The 25,289-nt window shown below is 35.0% G+C and overlaps 1 protein-coding gene across 5 annotated transcripts in view; it reads left to right on the top strand.

Annotated features, from left to right (window-relative positions):
• The window catches only part of LRRC7 (leucine rich repeat containing 7), a 533,218-nt gene that overhangs the window by 232,139 nt on the left and 275,790 nt on the right, over positions 1–25,289 (top strand). For all 5 annotated transcript variants that reach the window (XM_082418775.1, XM_082418774.1, XM_082418778.1 and 2 more), the window contains exon 5: positions 21,215–21,293. In XM_082418775.1, coding sequence (XP_082274901.1) covers positions 21,215–21,293 — 79 coding nt within the window. The remainder of the gene's footprint in view (positions 1–21,214; positions 21,294–25,289) is intronic.

Raw genomic sequence — 25,289 nt, 5'->3', positions numbered from 1 at the left:
TGCTGTGTGTTGTGGCCAAAAATAAATAAATAAATAAAATTTTCAAATAGAGTGCAAATGGGGGACACACACATCTTTCTATACCAACTTGATTTACCACTTAGAGGGTTTTCAGGAAGCCAATCCTAAAAGGACCATTTGCCGATTTAGAGAGAGAACAGCAACTAGATTTAGGCCCATTGAAAGATGACATAAAGGCCTACATTTATTCTTTTAAAAATAGATTTACAGGTCACATATTATTATGAATTGATAGTTCTGTACTTTATAACAAATGATTCTATTTATATACATTCACACATCAAATTCTATTTTCAAATTACAATTTCTGAGAAATGTCATATGGCCAAATATAACACATCCCTTGGCCTTCATGCAGGTTTGGCTGGATAGTTCATGTAAATAAAAAATCTATCTTGTTCTTAAAGAGAATCAGAAGAAAATTCATCACCAAATATAAACACAAAACCCCTAAGAAATATGACATTTTTATGAGCATTATAATCATCTCCTAGCGGTCCTCTTGCATCAAGAAATTTGTGTTGTCAATATGTAAACTGCAGGTTATACTCCTACTTAGAAGTAAGTCTGTGAGCATCATTAGAAGTCCTAGTAAGTAGTATTTAGGGACTTTTAGACTTTTAGCTATGCTTATGATTGCTGTACTGTGGAAAAAGACAGAGCAAAGCATGGCAAATCATTCTGCAAGGTTATTATAGTACAAAAGGTTTGATGAGCATGATGACATATCAGCCATTGCTAGAAGTGACACAAACAGTAAAAGATTTCAACACATCAGTCCTTTCACAAAATCATACCTAAAAAGCTGTCACTGAATTCTGTGGCAGAGACCTAGACCGTTACTTAAGGAGCATAATACATCCTTTGGGAATCTGTCAAGTGAAGAAAGAGCAGATTGCAGAAAGTAAATGCAGTGTCAGCATCACAGTTTGACAAGGCTAGAATAGCCCCAGTGGAAAAGAGTCAAGTCATGAGAGAATATAATCAGTATTGGGACTTAGGGACAGAAAATGAATGTTTATTTGGAGGCAGGGACTCATGCAATTGCTAGTCAATCTAGGTAAACACTTGCCTGACTTGTGTTGGAATTTGATGAGTGACCCTTTATGAAATTAATTCAATTGGAGGCTGAAGTTAAATCTGATCTTGGTTGTTTCTGTGCCTCCAATCTTTACTTGTCATGTCTAATTCTTCCACTTATCCTAATTCACCATTCCGCCTTCCATAATTTAAAAATACTATTTTATATTAAAACCTTTAGATAAGTGAACTATTGTGGGCAGAAAGGTATCTAGAAATTTTTTGTGAATAGCTTTCACTACCTCTCTAATCACACTGCCAACGAACCCATCTCCCTTCCATTTCATCCCCAGGTAATGCCAAGCTATCATTCTCAAATGCATCAGGCTGGTTACTGTGACACAAGAAATGATACTATTTTCTCTGCCCAAAATATTTCTTCCTCCCACTCTTGTCCCTCATCAACCAGAGTCCTCTTCACCTTTAAAAAGACATCTCTGATGTTATGTATTCTGGGAAACTTTCCTGACATCCTATACACAAAGAGAATTAATTGCTTCTTCCTCTGTATATCTTTATACTTCCGTCTCACTTTGTAATTTATTTTTTTTAATATTTCAAAAGGTAAATTTTATTTTATTGATATTTCCAAATTTTTTGGCTGTTTAAAAGACAATTTTTTATTATTGAAATATAATTGATACAATATTACATTAGTTTCAGTTGTACTACATAGTGATTTGACATTTGCATACATTATGAAATGATCACCAAGATGTCTAGGAACAATCTGTCCCCATACAAAGTTATTAGAGTTTTTTTTTTTTTAATTTATTTATTTATTTATTTTTGGCTGTGTTGGGTCTTCGTTTCTGTGAGGGCTTTCTCTAGTTGCGGCAAGCAGGGGCCATTCTTCATTGCGGTGCGCGGGCCTCTCACCATCGCAGCCTCTCTTGTTGCGGAGCACAGGCTCCAGACGCGCAGGCTCAGTAGTTGTGGCTCACGGGCCTAGTTGCTCCACGGCATGTGGGATCTTCCCAGACCAGGGCTCGAACCCATGTCCCCTGCATTAGCAGGCAGATTCTCAACCACTGTGCCACCAGGGAAGCCCCTATTAGAGTATTATTGATCATATTCCTTATGCTGTATATTACAACCTCGTGGCTTATTTATTTTATAACTGTAGGTTTTTACCTCTTATTCCCCTTCACCTATTTCTCCCAGTCCCCATGCCCTCCCCTCTGGCAATCACCCATTTTTTTCTCTGTATCTATGAGGTTGTTTTCATTTTGCTTTGTTTTCTAGATTCTAAACGTGAGATCATGCGGTGTTTGTCTTTCTCTATTTCACTTAGCATACTACCGTCTTGATCTATTCATTTTGTTGCAGTTTCAGAGTTTTTTAAGGCTGAGTAATACTCCACTGTATATGTATGACACATCTTTATCTAATCATCTGTGGATGGACATTTCAGTTGCTTCCATATCTTTGGTATTGTAAATAATGCTGCAGTGAACATTGGGGTGCATATATCTTTTTGTATTAGTGTTTTTGTTTTCTTTGGAAAAATACCCAGAAGTGAAATAGCTGGATCATTTCTCAATTCTATTTTTAATTTTTTTTTTAAATTTTACTGGAGTATAGTTGATTTACAATGTTGTGTTAGTTTCAGGTATACTGTAATTTAATTTCTATATATCCCTATATATTTGACAAGATTGTAAAACCCTTGAAGTCAGAGACTATCTTATTCATTTCTCTATTTGGAGCTACTAACACAATACCTATACATGGCAGGTGCTCAGTAAATGTCTGGTAGGTAAATAAACATTATACTTTAGCATTCTTTTAAAATATATAATATATTTTTATATTATATTACATTAGGGACCCTGCATAGTATAGGGTCCCCACCTCTTATACTGGGATCTGTTAAATGTTGTAACTGAGTGCTGGAAAAGACAGAAATGATGCTGCAATAAGTGATGAGTAACCACTAAAATCAGCTCCAACCTTCCATATAGAAATATATTTAATATTCTTGTTCTTGGGAGAAAGACTACTTCATGTCAAGTTTTGACCTTTCCCTTGAGCTTTAGACTAGTATAGCCAACTGCAGGCTGGACATAGCTATAATATGTTCCATAAACACCTCCAAACATAACGTATTTAAAATGAAGCTCATCATCCACCCCAATCTGCTTTTCCTCCATTATATCCAGTTTTCTGTTAATGTTACTATTATCCACACAGATATTCAATGCAAAAATCCATTCTTTCCTCTGACTCCCATATGCATTGTCACCAAATTCTACCAATTTTACCTCCTAAATGTATGTCTAGTCTGTTTCTTTCTTACCATTCCCACTGTTACCGTGTTAATTTAGTGTCTTGTCTGTTTCCAAGACTGGTTAACATAGCCTTCTAATTGGTCTCCCCCTCCTGTTATCGCCACCACCATTCCCAAACCTATCCTCCACAAAGTAGCTTCAGCACTTTCTAAATTGTAAATATGACTAGGTGGCTCTCCTACTTAAGACACTTCAGTTGATCTAGGCTAGAGTATAGGCTCCCTAACACAGCATTAAAAGTTCCCACAATTGACCACCTACACTTCCATTCCATCTGTGCATCTCACAAAGATGATTTGTACTTTTTAACTTTATGGTCTAGATATTGAAGAGCTGCCTCAAATGTTTAATACTGTTGCAATAACTCTGTGACTCTATTTATATAATTTCCTCTGCCTAAATCACCATTCACACCTCTTTTCACCTGGTTCAAACTTACTTATCATTCAAAACTCAATTTAGTATTGAAAACACTTGACACTTAGTTATATTAAATTATTTAGGTAGGGACTTCCCTGGTGGTGCAGTGGTTAAGAATCCACCTTCCAGTGCAGGGGACATGGGTTCAATCCTTGGTCCAGGAAGATCCCACATGCCACGGAGCAACTAAGCCCGTGCGCCACAACTACTAAGCCTGCTCTCTAGAGCCCGTGAGCCACAATTACTGAGCCCACCTGCTGCAACTACTGAAGCCCACGCACCTAGACCTGTGCTCCACAAGAGAAGCCACTGCAATGAGAAGCCCACGCACAGCAAGGAAGAGTAGCCCCCGCTTGCTGCAACTAGAGAAAGCCAATGCGCAGCAACAAAGACCCAACACAGGCAAAAAAAAAAACTACGTAGCTTTAATTTTTTAACAGTAAACATTTTAAGCATGAAGAAAATAATATGAGACAGTAGTGTGCCCACCATGTAGATTAAAGTGATGGCATTTATTATAGATATAACACTCTAGCTTTTCTTTAATGAAACTTGTAAATTCTCATCTCTATCCCTTTTTCCTTCCTCTGAGTTAGTGTGTTTAAAATTTCAATGAAGTGCTAACACATTGTGTGTGTTATTCTGCAAGTTTTCATTCTACATTATGTTTCTAAAATTTGTCCTTAATGATCAGTGTGAATATAATAGCACCAGCATAGTACCAAAGTTCCCACTGCTCCATATCCTTGCTAATACCTGGGGTTATTCGATATTTTAAATGTTGGCCAGTCAGATGGATATATAAGGATAGCTCAATATTTTAATTTATATTTCATTAATCACCAGTGAAGTTGGCATTTATTCATTTCTTTTTATTAGCAAGTGTAGAGTATCTTTCTCTGCAAATTGACTTTTTTGGTCCATTTTTACTTTGGATTGTTTGTTAGGTTCTTGGTGATTTGAAAGATTTATATACTGTGAACACTAATCCCTTATTGGTTAAATAGGTTACAAATATCACCTCCCAGTTTGTGGTTTGTCTTTTCGCTTTGCTCGGGATGTCATTTGTTGTAGAGAAGTTGCCAATTTTAATATACTAAAATTTATCACTCTGCTCTTTTGGGCTGTATTTTTACAGCTTATTTAAGAAATTCTTTCATATGCTAATATCATAAAGATGTTTGTCTACATTTTCTTCCAAAACTATTAGTTTTCTTTTCACATTTAGGCCTTTAATTCATTTGCAACTTATCTTTTGTGCTATATATTATCAAAATTTATTTTTTCCATATGAATAGATGATTAATTGTTCCATCAACATTTATTAGTCTCTTGTTTTCTCACTAATTTATGAATATACCTATTTTACATATAAAAGACATTTTCCAAACTCTTTGTCTTGCTCCATCAGCTTACTTGCCTATTCTTGTACCAATATCACGTTGTTCTAAGCATTATAACTTCATATTAAGTTTTAATATTTGATAATACAAGTCTTCTTTCTTTTTAAAATGTGTCTCGCTGTTCTTGGTACTCAGTTCTTTATAGAAATTTTAGGTTAACTTGTTGAAGTTCACAAACAATCTATTAGAATTTTTTTAATTGTCTTGAATTTAAAGATTAATTTGGGATGAATTGATATCTTTGTGATAGTAAGTATTGTAATCCGTGAACATGGTACTTACCTCTAATTAGATCTTATTTTGTGTCTTTCAATAAAGTTGTGATTTCTTTCAAGAAAGAGCTGCACACATTTCATTAGAGTTATCTCTGAGTAGTTTAAGTGTCTAGTTTTATAAATTGTAGTCCTTCTATTTTTATTTATTTATTTATTTATTCCGGCCATGCTGCACGGTATGCGGGATCTTAGTTCTCTGACCAGAGATCGAACCCGTGTCCCCTGCAGTGGAAGCACGGAGTCCTAACCACTGGACCGCCATGGAATTCGTGTATTCCTTTTAGAAATTTTAAGTAAATTTTAGTTGATCCTATATAGAAACATTGCTAATTTTGATATTTTGATCTTACAATCAGCCATGGTGCTGAAATGTAAGTTCTAATATATAACCAGTAGATTCTTTTGAATTATTGTGTATAAAATCATATCATCTGCATGTGACAATTTTCTTTTCTTTCCCATCCTTATACCTTTATATCTTCTTTTTTTTTCGAATTTTATTTATTTTTATACAGCAGGTTCTTATATACATATTAGTGTATACATGTCAATCCCAATCTCCCAATTCATCCCACCATCACCCCCATCCCACTTCCCCCCTTGGTGTCCATACGTTTGTTTTCTACATCTGTGTTTCTATTTCTGCCCTGCAAACCGGTTCATCTGTACCATTTTTCTAGATTCCACATATATGCGTTAATATACGATATTTGTTTTTCTCTTTCTGACTTACTTCACTCTGTATGACAGTCTCTAGGTCCATCCACATCCCTTTATATCTTCTTGATCACTTTTTTATAAGTTATAATTTCCTGGGAAATAATCTATTCCATCATCCAGATGTTCAATTTTATTGTAAAACATTGTCAATAGACTTCTTTTACGTGTTTTATAAATCTCTACCATATCCATGGCTGTTTCTTTCTTTGTATTCTTAACGTTTTTTAATTGTTCCATCTATCTTGTATGTTTTTATCTCCCATATGGCCAGAGGTTTTTCTACTTTACTAATCTTTCAAATAATACTTTTTTGACTTATTTGTCTCAATACTGGTTGGTTGGCTGGCTTTTTCTCCAATAATTAATTTCTATTTTTCTACTTTATACTGCAGCTTTTTTATTATGCCCCTCCTACTTTCTTACAGTTTACTCAGTTGTTTTTAGTATTCCAATAAACTTGCAGCTTTTTTAGTTATCATACTATTTTTATTGAAATATGTTGCAGACTACATAGTCTGGATGATTTCTCTTTATTCATTGACTTTCACATTGTGGCCTCGGATATGGTCAATTTTTAAAATATTCTTGGTTGCTTGTGATAAAAATGCATATTCTCAGATTATTGAGTACAGGCTAGGGATCATCTAATAATATTCTTTATTCTTCACTACATTATAGGCTTTTCTAGGACAAATACTGTATCTTAGTGATTTCTATATGCTTGAACATTGAAAGCAGATTTCAACCTCTTGTGTTCAATAAAGATTCTAGTCTTTCTTTTTAAAAATAAGTACATTAACCTTTATCTTTCTTGAGAGAGAGAGAGATATAAATAAATATTCATGCTGCGTGTAAATCATCCTTCCTCTCTAAGGAAAATTCCCAAAAATTACATACAGCAATCCATGGGTAAATCATTGGCTTTCCATGCCAATGGATCTTTTATCCTTTCTTCCTCAGATCTTAATCCAACAGTAAAACTATAATCTTATGTCCATCAGAGATAACTGCATTTTATGATAGTGTGGTATCTGAATAAATAGTCTATTCCTGTTTGCAGAGCTGATACATGGTCATAATGGAGTAAATTGTTTTGTATGATAAAGCAAGATAATGAATGATAAGGTTTAATTGGGCAGTGATTCAGTTTTAAGTCTGATTGTTGATTTGTCATAGCTTCAGAGAGACTATGACACTCTAATTTAAGGACTTCAATGAAAATGAATTAATGTGAAAATGCTTCCTAATTCTGCAGCAATTAAGTGATTTTTCTCTCATCCTCTAAAACTTATTTCTATACAAGAATGAATTTGAACAGCATCATAGTGGGCCAAATCACTGTTGTTAGTTATAATGAAAGGCGATCAGAGTTGAAGGTATTATTATGTGTTTTACTGACTTGCCAATTATTCCACCCATTCCCCAAATGCATACAAAACACTGAAGACAAATAATATCTTCAGCTTTCAGTGAAGAGGGGGAGTTTCTCTCAAACACACTAGAGAAAGAAGATATGAGTAACCAGTTAAATGATGAAAATCTTTAAAATTTTGAGCATATTCAGAAAAGAATAGAGACTCTAGTAGTGTATATATAAATTCTTAAGGAAGTCTATTTTGGGATGCCTTATGTGGGTTGGGGAGAAATTATTACCCTGCAGTTGTTTTCAATTAGCAATAAATATGCTCTTTGATGTTTGGCAAATCATTAGGCCATTTGTTTAGAGTAAAGCTTATTATTTTGTCCTATTAAAAACCTCACTTTCAACGCTCTTAATGTGCTATTTATCTGAAAATCACTAGCACTTCCTTCACTGTAAGACTACTTTCCTTTCTACAGAGTCTACTTCTGCCCAAGATTATAGTGTTAAAATAGAGGATTGACTCCTCTATTTCCATAGAGGAATATGATGGCAACAAAAACCAGGTCTGTTCTCCTGCCACCTTCTTAGCTAGATGCCAGGATTTTTAACTCTTTCTAATGTCTTCATGAGGAAATAAAACCAACACATAATTTTTATGTGTGTTGCCAGCACTTACTCCATGGGGGATAGAGCTTCCAATCTGGTAATATATTTAAATATAAGGGAGAAAGGAACTGCTCCCCCCCACCTCATCCTTCTGACGTCTGTGTTGGGCTCTGTCACCTGGAGTCAGCAGAGTCTTTCCTGAGCTGATTGATTAACCTGTCTTCGTGTGCCCCAGTAATTCCTAGAACTTGTAAAATAACAGAATTGAACTGGCAATGAAGCATTGTGAGTCCTCTCTCTACTAGGCCATACTCCCTCGCAGCTTCAGGATAAACTCCTGAAAAGAACTGCTGCACCTTGCACTGTTTCTAGACTCACAACAGCCACTCTCAAAGTGCAGGCATAGTAAGTGCTCAGTAAAGCAGTTGACTGATAATGACTGAAAAAAAATCATTAGCCAAAAATGAGGTAAGATTATTAAATAGGTCCATTTAATATAGTAGTGACTCAATATATTTGTTGTTGAAGTGGAGGGAAGGTGGGGAGGGCAGGTGTCATTTTAACTCCTTTTGACTAAGTCTTATTCATTCCTCTATAAAAGAACTTGTTGGTCAAGGTCATAAAGATTTCTCAAAATTTTCTCTAGACAGACATGTCCTAAAGGCAGAATCAGTTGCATGATTGCCTCAAAGTATTGATTACTTTACCTGCATTTGGCTTTTCTCTTTATAATGCCACTAAAATAGGCAGAGTCTTACAGGAGACCTTTAACTCTTCTTGCTTGGGTTCCTCCTGAGTTCTTGGCTCCCTTCACTTGAAGGGTTGGAGGTAAAGCAAATCATTCCAGTCTGTTTGTTCTTTTCTCTCTCTCTCTCTCTCTCTCTCTCTCTCTCTCTCTCTCTCTCTCTCTCTGTGTCTTTAATATATGACTGGCCTGTACATTTTCTCCCAAATTTACTAACCTAATTACTGGATGCTTTTGCTTTCTCCCATATAATAGACTGTGTCTCTGAAATCTAACTCTAATCAGTACTTCCTACATAATAGAGTATTGCCTCATTTACCAAATATCCTTGGGGAATGTGGGTTTATACACAAAATAATTTTCCAAAAAAAATTACAGTTTATCCTTTTACACCTCAAATTTTATAATTTTATTTGAATCATTCTGAATGGAAATTATTCCAAAAATGTTTCATATCACATTATTTTCTTTCAATGAGTATAATGAATGCAATTGAACCTTTCCAGGTTGACTTGAGTTCATTATGGTTTGTGTTTTTAAATTTTTTTAGTATGTGTAGACGCTTGCCTCTACACAAAATAAGAATGGTAGACTTTAAGAGTTCTGGTATTAACTTTGTAGTTTTTCCCATCACCTCCTTTATTATCAGACCATGAGTTATCAAGTCTTCATATCGACATTCTGCCTATTTTGAGTAGCCCCCTCTTCTTATTTGTTCCTTCTAATAGCTATTGGTTGAACTATATATAAAGAGGACATAGATTTGGAACTAAGCTTATAACACTTGTCAGTATAATAAATTCAGAAATAAAGAACATTATGACCTGAGCAATGCACTCAAAGTTCCAGAAAGTTGATAGTATTATCTGAAATTTGACCAAAGGTAACCAGAGAACAAATACAGTTTACAGTGCCCCTATAAGAATGCCACATGGTCAATCTTGAGTATGCATTAAACTCAGAGTTCTAGAAAGATGGGGCTGTTTGTATTTGACCTGGAGAGTATGTATGGAACAAATCCAATATATTGTGCTCTATTATGAATGTTGCATTGTCAATTTTGAGTAGCTAAAATTTATACCCCCAAATAGTTTAAATCCTGGATTTGATGGAGGCAGCTTAATAAACATATAACGTGATAGTGTTTGGAATAAGCTTGGCCTGGTTTCAAAACCTCCGAGCCTCGGTTTCTTCATTAGTTTAAATAGCAATAATAAATCATCTTATAAAATTGTTGTGAAGATGAACTAAAGCAAAGTGCTTATAATGTTTCCTCAGTAAATTCCATTCTTTCTGCTCCTAAAACTAATCCAATTTACTAGATATCCGAAAACCTGCCTGCTTTCTCAAAATTGAAAAAAATATATAAAAATTGGTATCACATTTAAAATATCAGATGAAAATATTAAAGTGTTATCAATATATATCCCTCCTTTTTTATACAAACTATAAAATTAAGGTTTTAATCGTTTTTCAACCTATGGCACTTACATCATAGGGTAGACCATTTGGGCTGATGATACCTCTAAAATTCAGAGAATTCAGAGAAGCATTTCAAAATGCACTATCTATAACTATTATCATGTGTACAGGTTTATATAAAATTTTTAAAGTAATAAACATAAACTTTAATGCATTTGAGAGAACACTAAATCATTTAAAATTTGGTATTTGTAGGAAGTCCTTTATATTATTTTTGTATGAAAAGAGAGTTACCTGTTTAATCTTAGAAAAGGTAATTTGAATCTAAAGCATCTGTACTTAAGATCGTGTGTTTCTTTCCATGTTTGTAGTGTTTTATTTCATTGCTTCAGGATATTGATGCAAAGATATAATTAGATCCAATTTAATAGACACTTGCTCAGTTTCTGTTGTTTTCCTAGGTCTGATCTAGGTACTGTCAGGAATATCAAGAAATTGAATGTCAACTGACTCCATCCTCCTATCTTTCCAGAACACTCCATCTTATACCACTCCAACTCTCCTTTGACCCCATCAGAACTACCAATCTATTAGTACCACCACCTTTTCATGAATTCTCTCAACCTTGATGTTTGCTCTGCCCTTTTTGCATGGCTTGAATTTTGTGGTCAGTCATCAAATGACCCCCTTGATACCTTTGCTTCTCTTTTATATATCTACGTATGCTCAGTAAAATTACAACCCTGACTGAATCCAGCTCTCTACCTATGGCTGAAAAGATCTGGAAGAAAACAGTCACACTGATTGATATGACTTTAAGTTCATGATTGCAGTTCTGAAATGGAGCCTTAATGCTTCCCAACAATCATGTTGTACTTTCTTTGTCTATTGATGGTCATTCTCTTCTGGTAACTATTTCACATGTTCTCTTCTGTCTTCAAACTCCCACATCTCCTGTCCCATGTTCATGGTTATTTATCCTACTCCACTGAGAAAATCAAAACTCTCGAAGGATAATTTCCAGACTGTCACCATCCTATCAATTCATCTACCAGCATCTGCACCCATATTCTCTCATTTCTGCCAAATTAGTACAGGTAAACTACTCCTGTTTCTCTCTAAAGCCAGTCTCTCCACTGGATAACCATTCCCTCTTGCTGACCCATGGATATCACTGTAGAAATTATCCTCAGTCTCTACCATATCATCAAGATTTTCCTCTCTACTTGTTTATTCTAATCAGTATACACACATGCTATTATTTCTTCTGTCCTAAAGAAAATTTCTTGGATTTTCTTCCCTTAATAGTCCCTCACCCCCTTGCAGCAAAAGCTCTAGATGGAGTTGTCTATATCCTCTATCTACAATTCTTTCCTCTCATCCTCTCTTAAACCCACCCCAGTCTTTAAACCCTCTACTCCAAAACAATTCCAGATGAGGTCATACAGATCTCCTCATTACTAAATCCAAAGGCAATATTTGGTCATCATCTTACTTGACCTAGCAACATCATTTGAAACAGTTGAACGCTTCTTCCTACTTTACACATTTTCTTCATTTGATTTCTAGGATTCAATACTCTTATTTTTCCTCCCATCTCACTGATTGATCTTTTTCAGTCTCTTATGTTGATTCTTCCTCTTCTCCCCAACCTCATTTTGGAGTATTTCATGGTTCAGCCCCTTGTCCTTTTTTCTTCATTATCTACATTTACATCACTGGTGCTCACATTTTGTCTTATGGTTTAAATACTGTCTAAATCAGCGGTTCCCAACCTTTTTGGCACCAGGGACCGGTTTTGTGGAAGACAGTTTTTCCACAAACCGGGGTGGGGGTGGGGATGGTTTCAGGATGATTCAAGCACATTACACTTATTGTGCACTTTATTTCTATTATTATTACATTGTAATATATAATGAAATAATTATACAACTCACCAGAATGCAGAATCAGTGGGAGCCCTGAGCTTGTTTTCCTGAAACTAGATGGTCCCATCTGCGGGTGATGGGAGACAGTGACACCCGAAGTGTGTTGCTATGTCCAATCTACTCCGTAATCTCGTTTTGGTTGCTGTCACTGCAGAAAACCCTGCTTCACAAAGATAGGATGTTGGAAATGGACGCAGGCTTTTCAGTACTTTTATGGCAATCTCAGGTTATTCTGCCTTGACTTTAATCCAGAACCTATGGAGATCTGAAGTTGTCTCAAACATACTTTTAAGGCCACCGTCATTTATGATCTCAAGCAGTTGATCTTCTTCTAGCACAGAGAAAGTCGATTCACCTGGCTTATTCACAAATGGGTCATGGATCCATTCCTTCCCAATTCGGAGGTCTTTTGTGGTTGGGAAGTAATGCTCAAACTCTTTTGAACGCTGAGATAGGTGATCATGCACCAGCTGGGAGAAAGAAGGCCCTGGCTCCGTCTCTTTCAAAATCTCTGCTAATGTTTGAAACATGTCAAAAATCCCAATGTTCACTCGTCGCCTCCATAATTCCAGTTTGGCTTTGAATGCAACCACATTATCTGCCGACTTGAACACACTTGTCGTTCTCCCCTGAAGTGACAGGTTGAGTTCGTTGAGCAGGTTGAATATGTCACATAAGTAAGCAAGATTTGTGACCCCTTCTGTGTCACTGAAATGTGCTGCCAGTGGTGACTGTTTTTCTGAAAGAAATCTCTGGAGCGGCTCTCGTAACTCAGAAACTCTGGCCAGTGATCTACCTTTAGAAAACCATCTCACTTCTGTGTATAAGAGAAGACGTGTGTGCTCTGCGTCCATCTCCTCACAGAGCTGCAGGAACAGACGTGAGTTAAGGCATGTACTTTAATGTGGTTGATAATTTTAATCACATCCTGCAAAACGTCTTTAAGTTCAGGTGACATTTTTTTGGATAGCCAGCATTTCTCTATGGATGACACAGTGCGTAGACTCACATTCAGAAGCGACCTCTTTGACCCGAGTAGTGAAACCAGAAAGCCGTCCAGTCATGGCAACCTCTCTGTCCGTGCATATACCAGCACAGAATGACCAATTCAGTTTTCCTGACATGTAATCATTCAAAGACTTGAATAGTTTTGCAGCTGTGGCGTTGGTTGGCAACAAAAGTGCACATAACATATCCTCAAGCACATTCTCCTGAAAAATATATCGCACAAAAACAAGCATTGTTGCCTTGTCATCAACATTGGTAGACTTGTCAACCTGGATGGTGTACCACGGTAACTCATTAATCCTCTCTAACAATTGTGCCTCAATATCCTCTGCTATTTCATCAATTCGTCTAGTTATGGTGCTAGACGGTAGAGAAACACGTGCCACCTTTTGAATTGCAGCCACTCCTAAAAGTTCATGACAAATGTCCTTAGCAGCAGTCAGTATCAACTCTTCACCAATAGTAAAGGGCTTCTTAGCTGTAGCAATGCGGTTAGCCACTAAGAATGATGCTCTCAGTGCAGACACATTTGATGAAGTGGTGGCCTTCAATAATTGCTTCCGTTCTTCGTGTTCATGTTCTTCTTCTTTTGAAAAACTCCAAAGGTTTGTCTTTTAATGAGGGGTGCTTGGTCTCCATGTGGCAAAGCAGTTTTGAAAGTTTCATGGCTTCGTTGGATAGCCAGTCGCCACATACTATGCAACGCGGGCTTGGAGTATGTGAATCAGCTGTTGCAATGAACCCGTAATTTAAGTAGGACTCTTGGTATTTTCTTTTAAATGCAGTTTTCTTTTTGTTGGCAGTCTTAGAGTCTTCTGCTATCTCATCATTGGGTCTTTCCCCCTTTTCAAAGAAGCTCTCCAGCGATGTTTGCTTTTTACTCATTTTGGCTAGGGTTAGCCTGTGGGCTTACCAAAACTGTGACTGAGACAGCTGTGCAGTGCTGAAAGAGGCATGGATGGAAGTGGTAAATAAAATAATGGGCGAGCCACACATGGACTAAAATTAAGTGTCGGATTCTGACTTAAAACCTGTCACCAGATGCAGCTGTACAACTGAGGTACATCAACTCACTTGCCACTATAAAGCCTGCCATCAGATGCAGTTTGTCACTTGCCACTCATTGATAGGGTTTTGATATGTCTCCAAGCAGATGATTTATTATGGTCTCTGTGCAGTCAAACCTCTCTGCTAATGATGATCTGTATTTGCAGCCACTCCCCAGCGCTAGCATCACTGCCTCAGCTCCACCTCAGATCATCAGGCCTTAGATTCTCATAAGGAACGTGCAACCTAGATCTCTCGCATGCGCAGTTCACAGTAGGGTTCGTGCCCCTATAAGAATCTAATGTCGCTGCTGATCTGACAGGAGGTGGAGCTCAGGCGGTAATGCGAGTGATGGGGAGCAGCTGTAAATACAGATGAAGCTTCACTCCCTCACCCACTGCTCACCTCCTGCTGTGCGGCCCAGTTCCTAACAGGCCACAGACCTATACTCGTCTATGGCCTGGGGGTTGGGGATCCCTGATCTAAATGATAATGAATCCTGCATCTTGAAATCTACAGTCTAGACCTCTCTCCTAAACCCATCTGACATCTTCTCTTAGAAATCTTACAGACATCTCAAATTACACATGTCCAAAAGTGAACTATTTATCTTCTTTCCAAAACCTATTTCACATATTGTTTTTCCCATCTAAGTTCAAGATAACTCCTTTATTCAAGTTGCTTAAGACAAAGAACCTGGAGTTGTCCTTGATTTCCTTTTTTCTTTCATACTCTTCATCCAATCCATCATGCTATTCTATTGGTCTTATGTTCAAAATTCATCCAGATTTCACTCACTTCCTTCTCCCTCCATTGCTCCCACCCTGATGCAAGCCACCATCAATTCTCCTTATGGTTTATTACAATAACACCTAATTGACCTCCCTTTCAGAAAGACCACTCTACTCAGGAGCCAGAGTGATCCTCTCGAATTATAAATCAGACTGTATCACACATCCTTCAATGTCTATTTCATTCAGAGTAAAAACCATTCTTGTAATGGCCTGAGAGCCCCTACATGAGTCGACACCCCCGTCCCCATCATACACCCCTTATTACTTCTCTAACCTAATTCTTTGCTACTCTTCTCTTCCTCACTGTGTTCCAGTCACGCTGGCCTCCTTGCTATTCCTAGACTACACCAGGAATAATTAATCTTCACTATCTATTCACTCTGTCTAAAATTCTCCTACTGTCCACCTTCAGTTTCCAGATATCTGTATTCCTATCTCTCTCACCTTCTTCAAGTCTTTTCTCAACTGCCATCTTTCCAATTAATAAGGCTTACCCTAATCACCCTAGTTAAGTTTGAAATCTTCAGGCATTTCTGATCTATCTTTATTCTGCTCTAATTCCATTTTCCATAACATGTCTCAAAAATTAAATACTATTTAATGTATTTCATGTGTATGCTAATTATCTCTATGGTTTATTGTACGTGTTCCTTTGCCAGAATATAAGCTCCACAAATGAAGAGAATGTATCCATTTTTCTTACACTGTATCACCAATGTTTAATGCAATTCCTAACACAGAGTAAACACTCAATAAATATTTGTTGAATGTTGACTTTCCCTTTTAGGGACCTTATAATTAAAATATCAGGGAACCACATAAGACAAGATGATAAAGCAATAATTCCTCAAGTTTTAACCATATATTGTGTCTCCTTATTTTTCAGTCTTATTTAATTTCAGAAAGAATACAATCTAAAACGCTAGTCTTAAGAAGAGAAGGTCATATGGACTAAAATAGTTGAACAAACTTTCATGCAGATGATAGAATTTAAATGTGTTTATATGGATAATATTTAGACTGAGGATTCAGATGAAAGAGTGGACAGGGACAGGTAAAAATTATAACACACTATTTAAATATATTCAAAAAGTGATATTAAAAGATAGCTATATGTTATAGCAATGTCTTACACTCAGGTTTGCCTTTAAAGGATCTTCCATTTATGACATAGGAATCAGTGTTGCTATTGCTAATGTTAGGTTCTATATTTGATTATCACAAATTTTTGCCACATTTAGATTCCATACTTATCTACTGCATTGGGAAAAATATTTGCTTTCATACTTTAATACCAACTTAAAACCAACTTAAAGTCTAACAAAATTTTAGTGACATTTTTGTTTTGATTTTTTTCATTTTGACATCAATAATCTTTTTATAATTAAATGAAGTTGAAAACTATACTAATTACAGATTTAAGATTCTCCTGTCAAGACTTGGTTGCCTGCATTAGTAATAGAAAGGGTAGTCTAAATAAAAATAATTAACTGAATATACTAAAACCTAAATGTAGCCATGACTTTCAACTTCTCCCATGTTAAGAAGGAAAGAGCCACATTTGATGATTTCAGAATTCTCCCCTTTCCCTTCTCTGGTGGAAGAATGGCTGAGCATGGCAATGGTCAAATGGAGACAGCAGGAAAGAGAAAAATAAAGGCTCCACAAAGTGGATTAGTTCTTGAATAATTAAAAGTTGAGCAAGCAGGAGCTTTCTCAACCTAATTCTTTTAAAAGGGGAACGACAAAACAATCAGATAAAGTAGACTTTAACATCTTTCCTTCCTCAAGATATTAATAGCTTATTAACACAATTTTGCATAACTCCATTGCATTGAAAGCTTTGTTTCCAAGGTGTTTTAAGTTCAGAATGCAGAAATGCTATTTCTCATTTGACAGAATTTCTGTGAACATATTTAAAATAGATTTTATGGCATAGTTACTGAAGTGAACATATTGGGAAAATATTACCACAGTGTCCTAATTTAAAGGGTAAATATCTATTGATGTCATCTGATATTTGTGAATGAGGCAACTGTCCATTTTTTTAACTAAATATATCATTTTGCCTGTAAAACACAGTGCTTCCAGTGTAATTATTTCAGAGTACAGTCTTTATTTGTTGTGCAGCCTAGGTTTGAATCTAAGCTAGATACAATGAGCTTGAATCTCCAGGATTCCCAAAAGAATTGAACTTATAATGCCTTTAGAAGAGAGTTTCTTATAGGCCTGTGTTAGAAAATTTATGTGATGTCTCAACTGAAAAATAGGGATCAAAACTTGAGTTGCATGGCCTACAAATACTTGAATCTGTTTTTTACAGTAATCACAAATAAAAATGGCTGGAATAAGATAAATTGTTAAAGTGAAGTCCTATCTCTGGATGCATAATTTGAAAATCAAAACAAAGTTAATCTTAAAAAGTGTGTGTGTGCATGAACTTTTTTAGAATTGAATAGTGTGTGTATATTTATATATATTATATCAATATATATGTGTATAAATATATGTATATATAACCTTTTTAAAAATCAAACACACTGTGTTTCAGAGGACCAGACAGACCAATCTCAAAAATTGATTAATAAAAATGTGAGCTGTATGGGGAATTCCCTGGCGGTCCAGTGGTTAGGCTCCGCGCTTTCACTGCCGAGGGTGCGGGTTTGATCCCTTGTCCAGGAACTAAGATCCTGCAAGCCGCTTGGCACGGCCAAAAATAAATTTAAAAAAAAAAGAAAAGAAAAGAAGCAAGATGCTTAAAAAAAATGTGGGCTCTACATTTTTAATATAGTAACGCAATAAAGAGGAACTGTAAACAATTTTAATAAGTAATGAAATAAAGTAACGTAATAAAGAGGAACAATAGACATGGTGTTAAAAATAATTAAATAAATCCCACCTATATTCGTTCCCATCTATAAACATCCATTAGGTATTTAAATAAGTCACCTAATCTTTGTGAATGTGTGATTCTTCATCCATAAAATGAAAATAATATTGCCTAATATATCTTCCTCATAGGATTATTAAGAGAATTAAATTATTTTACACAGTGGCATAAAGAAGTGTAAGTTAACTTTCCTCTTATTAACACATGAATTTTATCTAGTATTTATTAGATACTTATTAAGTGGCTGACATGATACTAAGTGCTTTACAACATGCTATCTAATAATCGGAACAGCCCTTTGGATTAGGCAAGAAATGAGAAAGTGACGTTCAAATATTAAAATGTCTGACTAAGATTACATAGCTAGTTAAGTGACAATACTGAGATTAGGTCATCCTTCCAACCCGTGCTTTTAACTACTATGCTTTAGTACCTCTCCATGTTTAGACTGAACTATAAGTTAAAGATATGCTCTAAGAACTTTTCCTAAAGTCTAAGGTCCATATATTAGTATATATGGTAAAGTTCCCCTGGCAACCTATTTTTCCAAATGTGTTCTGACTTTCATAAGCAAATTAAGCAGCTATAAAAACCTCTACAAAAATACAAAAATATTGCTCAGCATAGACTAGTTATATATGTTTATATATTTACATTACAACATACAAATATTTATTTATAAATATGTTTATTATTTACTTCCCATCTGCAAGAGCATTTATTGCAGCTATTATATTGATAAGATATTGAGATATTCTTTCAGCACACTAATTCCTACCTCTTTGTTGTTCTTTTAGGTAGATAAATTTTACAAGTTTATACTAGCCAGCTCATCTCGACATGATTGTTGGTTCCTTTGTTGACAGACATCCTCTGCTTCTATTTGTTTCTAATAATTATAGATAACATATATTCAGCACTTTGTGCCAATTACTTTACTTGCTTTATCTCCTTCAATCCTCTCTGCAACTCTCTGATGAAACCATTCATATAATAATCATATTTCAGAGTAAGAAACTAAGACATTGAACATTTAAATGACTTGCCTAGGGTTATCCAAACAGTAAATTATAAAGTTGGGATTCCATTTTAATCCAATGGACTCTTCTCTGAACAATTTTAAGTTTAACTGTAAACAACATGAGTTGTTTTTTTTTTTTTAACAAATAATGTGGTAGCATTTTCACCACAGCAGGGAATTCCATTTTCAGCAGAAGATAAAGAGATACACTACAGTCTTTTCTTTAAAATCGTAATTTAATTTGCTTCTGCTTCCATGTCTTGGTTTACACATAATTTCAGGAAATATCATCCTAATGCAGGCACCTGTGGAGATAAGGCATCAGGCACACTGGCTTGTAATGAGCCCAGATTGGTAACTGGGCAGAAAAAGCTAAAGGGAGAAAAGAAAAAGCTTTATACTCCTGTTGGTTGCAGATATCCAAAGTGACTATGAATGCTCAGGGGAAAAGTTGAGGATAGCTAAGGGTTATGTTATTGACTTCTGTGCCATTTTGTTAACCTCTAGTTAATAAGGGCAGCTCTAGGTGTTATGACCTTTCCAAAAAGGGTAATTGCTTTTCTCATTCAATTCATATGTAATGGTGCTCCTAAACTTCCTTGGGTTTTTATTAAGAAGGCAAAATACTTCAGCAATAATTTTAGGACAGCACAGTTTCTGGTGAATCTTCACATAGAGAGAAGTGGCATGAGAAACACCTCCACACCATCTTTCATACCCTCACTTTGCATTGGTAAATGACTTGTTTGGTTTGGCTCTCCTCCTGCTGCTTCTCTGGACCTTGAAATTCTGTGGACATGGTGATCTAGGTCAACAGAATCTAGGAAGGTGGAGGGTTTTCTTTCTTGATCATCTATCATCAAAAAGTTCAACTAAATCCTACCACAAAGTGTTCCTTATCCTTCTGTCATATATGAAGTACTTGGCAGGACTAGTACTTCATAGACATTTTTTTAAATGCTTAACAATAGTTTCAAAAATTGAGGGCAAGCAGTACTGCAGGGATATAGGAATGGCTTCATAGAGTTGTTTTCCCTTCTAATTTTTGTAGGGCTTATTTCAATCATCCTTCAGTATCTGTGGGAGATTGGTTCCAGAAAATACCAAAACTGGTTGGTTCCCTGCAGATACCAAAATCCGCAGGTGCTCAAGTCCCTTATATAAGATGGCGTAGTATTTACATATAACCTATGCACATCCACCTGTATACTTTAAATCACCTCTAGATTATTTATAATACTTGATGAAATGCAAATGCTATGTTAATAGTTGCCAGTGCGTAACAAATTCAAGTTTTGCTTTCTGGAACTTTCTGAGTTTGGGGTTTTTTTAAAATATTTTCTACCTGCCCTTTGTTGAATCCGTGGATGTGGAACTCGTGGATATGGAGGGCCAACTATATGTTTAATTCATTTGTATCAACTGATTGAAGCATCCTCCACGTCTTTTATTCCTCTGAATAAAATCCTAATTTATGGATTGGGTTTTGGCTTACTGATTTCCAGTAAGAAAAACTTGTGTTTTTCTGTCACATAGCCAACAGCACAACTGTGACAGCAGTTGAGCAGTTCTCCAAGGGCAGTCAGCCAGGCTGGCTACCTCAGAGACTCCAGAGAGGACCGCAGGAAGGGTTGCTCACCTTGTCACCCTTTCAGGCAGATGTAGAGCTGCACTCCGTGCCAAAGAAGAGATGCATAAAATGTGTTAGAGCTTCTTAATAGTTTGGGAATATCTATCGGTTTTGTGAATTCTCCTTAGGTATCTTTACATTGTACATGTTCAATCTTCTCAATCTTACAAAATGAAGGGAGTAAAGATTTTATTTTCTGTTTTCTTATATCTGCTGATTTCCCCTTTCTTTTGTAGCAGCACTATAATAACTAAATAATCCCAACTATTTTAATTTCTTTAGATTAGTAAACAGCCAAGGTATATCCTATGCTAAATTGTTCTCAATTTTATATCTAATTTCCAATTATTACTATCATAAAATATTATTTAACACTCATATTTTATTTTTTAAATGTACGTGTATTATATAACACTAACATATTATATTAATAAGTTATTATTCTTACATGTGATTACCCATATGGTGTTTACACTGTGTATTTAATTAATTATTCTTAATATTAAAACTATTGTTTAGTATATTTTATGTACTATTTTCTTAATTTTAGGTGTACAAGAATTTCCAGAAAACATAAAGTGCTGTAAGTGTTTAACAATTATTGAAGCCAGTGTCAATCCAATTTCTAAGTGAGTATGAGTGATTACATTTTATTTATCTTTATGTTTCCATTGGATAATAATGTACCAAGATAAAGGAAACTCACATAGTAAATGAATTTTAAATGCTGTATTTAAAATTCAATTTAATAGAATGATGGGAAAGGAATAATCAAATCAGGATAGTTCAATAAAAGATGAGTAAAAGCATTGCTGAGTAACAATGAAGGCCTAATTGGCACAACATGGCATTACTTTGAAGGAAACCGTGTCATCATTTTTTGTGGTTCTGAAGCAACATTCCATGGAAGAGCACCAAAACTAAGAAAACAGTTATTAGTTATGGTCATGCTGGAAAATTAGCATCAAGGTTCTGATGAAAGTTCAAGAGAGTGCAAGTGTATAAGGTGCATGCAAATAGCTGATCATGTGATTCAAGGTGGAAAATGAATGAAGTATGATCAGAAAAAGGGAATACTGTATTTAGGTACCAGATATCACAGGAAGAGCAAAAAGACAATTCTGTGAGGATAGCCTAGTGGAAGACATGGATGGTAAAAATGCTGTGATCAGAAATAGGGTATCTGTGTGTCATGATCTGTTAGTAGAGAAATGCCAAGGGAAAGTGAAACCCAGCATGTGACCATGTTTCAAATTACGATATGCCATAGTGATAGAGTGTATTGTGGAATCAAGTAGGTCAAGAAACCATGAAGTGAATGGATTGGGTAAGCCCCGAACCTGAATGTTAAAGTCACTTATCTATGGAAGTGGATGTAAAATCTAGAAAGTCTATCGAAAGTTGTAGCAATATTTGGAAGTGGATGAAATTAATCAGTGGTATTGGGATGCAGATAATGAGTTGCAAAATAAGACTGGCATTTTAATTATACAAAAACTGACAAGATTTGAGGAAAATCCCTCAGTCCTTTGTCCACATGAAGATGGGGAGACTGGGAGAAACTGAAGTTCATAGGAAAGGTGTTGAATGAATCTAGTGTTTCCAGAAGAAGACAAAAGGAAGTTTATCAAAGGGAATTTAAAGGGAAAATTTTCACCAATAGGGTTGAGGAGAGGAAGTAGTGAGGATGGTTTCTCTATGGATCATGAGAAGAGGGTGTAGGTGAAACTAGAAATGAAATAGAATGTAAAAGAATGAGGTAGAAGTTTAGATGAGGCTCTTTACAGTGAATGGTTTGTGAAATAATTTGAGGCCTTTAGTAGAAAGTGTGGAACATCAAGGAATAAACTATGTTTGAATAAACCATATTCTACCTCAAATGTAGAATATGGTGGGGGAAAAAAAACGTGAAAAGTATTCTCCAAAACACTTAGATCAAAATGCAACCTTCTCATAAAAGAAATAAATATTGCTAACTTATCACAACAAGACTATAGACATGTCCTTGACTTAAGTCATAATCCAGGGCAGATGATGAATTATTTTGATTTCTAGTTCTTTAATTCTAATAGCTCATTGTATTTAGGAATCGTGGTCAGGTCTTTGAGAGTGGAAGTCAGATGATAAATTACATATTTAAAAAGCTTAAAATCTATAGTTTTATTGGCTATGTCTCTGAATTCCTTTCATATATTTAACTTTTTAAAAGATAACTGAATATAACTGATTTCATCAAAAAATGTCTAACACTAAAAGCAAGTTTGGGAATTCATTAAAAAATTACTCAAAAAAAAAAGTCAATTTAAATAGTATATCAATTTTAAAGTCAACGTTCTTTTTTTTTTTTTAAGATATATTGGGTTGGCCAAAAAAGTTCGTTTGGGTTTTTCCCTAAGATTTATGGAAAAACCCAAATGAACTTTTTGGCTGACCCAATAATTCACGTACAGTAAAATTGACTCTTTTAGGTGTACGGCTCAGTGAATTTTGACAAATGTATATAGTTATGGAATCACCATAATCATCAAGATATAGACTATTTCCATCATCCCAAAAAGTTCCCTCAGCTCAGTCATCCATTGATCTGACTTCTGTCCCCATGGTTTTGCCTTTTCCAAAATATCATATAAATGGTGTCATACTTTGTGTTTTTTTTTCTTAACACAGTGATTTTGAGATTTATTCCTGCCATTTCAAGAATTGGTACTGCATTCCCATTTATTTCTAGGTAGAATTCCATTGTATGAATATAACACAATTTGTTTATCTATTCCTCAGTTGATAGACTTTTAAGTTGTTTCCAGTTTGGGGCTATTATGAATAAAGTGGGTATAAACCTTTCTGTACAGGTGTTTGTGTAAGCATCTGTTTTCACTTCTGTTGGGTAAGCACCTAGGAGTAGTTTTCTGTGTAGTATGGTACATGTATGCATAACCTTATAAGAAATTTCCAAACTGTATTCCAAAATAACTATTTCATTGTGCATTCCAACCAGCAACCTGAGTTTCCATTGTTCCTCATTATTGTCAGAATTTGGTACTGTCAGTTTTTTTTTTTTTCTATTTTAGCCACTCTAGTAGATATAGTAGCTCATTGTCATATCTCACTGTAGTTTTAATTTATAGTTTAAAGGTCAAATTAGCATCTTTCCTTGTATTTATTTACAATCTGTATTGCTTCTTTGTTAAAAGTTCAGATTTTTTGTTCATATTTATTGATTTGCCTTTTTATTATTGAATTATAAGAAGTCTTTATAAATTCTGGCTGAAAATCAGATGTTTGTTTGCTCTTATGACTTATCTTTTCACTTCCTAAATAATGACTTTCAAATATAAAAAGATTTTCATTTTTATGAAGCCTTATTTATAATTTTTTTATGGTTTATTCTTCTTGTCCCTGTCTAGGAGATCATTACTAAATTCATAGTCATAAAGATTTTCCCCTATGCTTTCCTCTGGAACTTTTGTAGTTTTGGTTTTACATTTAGGTCTATGATCCATTTAAAGTTGATTTTTGTAAATATATATGTAAGGTGTGAGGGTTATGGTTCTCTTTTTTATTTATTTATTGCATATAGATATCCAATTGTTCCAGTACCATTTGTTGAAAAGATTATCCTTTCTTTATAAAATTATCTGAGTACCTGTTTTGTAAATCAATTGATCATATGTGTTTGGATCCATTTCTGAATTCTCTATTTTTTATGTTAATCTATATGCCTCTCCTACCACCAGTTTTATACTATCTTAATTACTGTAGCTTTGTAGTAATTCACACAGTCAGGGAATGTGAGTCCTTCAACTTTGTTCTTCTTTATCAAAATTATTTGTGCTCTTCTATGCTCTTTGCTTTTCCATATAATTTTTATAATCAGCTTGCCAAAAGATGTGGAATTTTGATAAGGATTTATTGAATCTGTAGATCAATTTGGGCAGAATTGACATGTCAAAAATATAGAGTATTCCTTTCCCTGAACATAATATATCTCTATACTTATTTAGATCTTTAAAAAATTTTTATCAATGTTTTGTAGATTTAAGTTTACAAATATTCGACAAGTTTTGTTCATCTTATTCCAAGTATTTCATGTTTTGGGGACAATTACAAATTATTTTTCTATCACAGAAATATAATTGATTATTGTATATTGACCTTATATCCTGCAACTTTAATAGATTCACTTATTAGTACTAGTAAATACTTTGTAGCTTTGTGGGGGAAAGGATGCAATTTTCTATGTAGACTATCATGTTACCTGTGAATAAAGACAGTTTTATTTCATCCTTTTCAATCTGTACTTCTTTTATTTATTTATTTAGCCTTATTGTCCTGTCTAGGACCTCCTGTATAATGTTGAATAGAAGAGGTGAAAACAGATATTATTGCCTTGTTCCCAATCTTAGGGAGAAAGCATTCAGACTTTCACCATTATATATTGTTACTTATTCTTTTTTTTTTTTTTAATACATTCCCTTTATTAGGCTGAGGGAATTTAATATAATACATTTCTCACTTCCTTTTGAGCTTTTACCAGCAGGGCTGTCAAAGTTTAGATTTCTACTTTCAAACTTTTCAAGAAAATCAAGGCTTTCTCTATGATGCTCTTCAACAGTCATGCAATCTCT

The sequence above is a fragment of the Balaenoptera physalus genome (genome assembly GCF_965194825.1).
Source record: "Balaenoptera physalus genome assembly, chromosome: 1".
In the NCBI taxonomy this organism is placed as follows: Eukaryota; Metazoa; Chordata; class Mammalia; order Artiodactyla; family Balaenopteridae; genus Balaenoptera; species Balaenoptera physalus.
The sequence above is the reverse complement of the archived record's forward strand: the minus strand, read 5'-3'. Positions and strand labels throughout refer to the sequence as shown.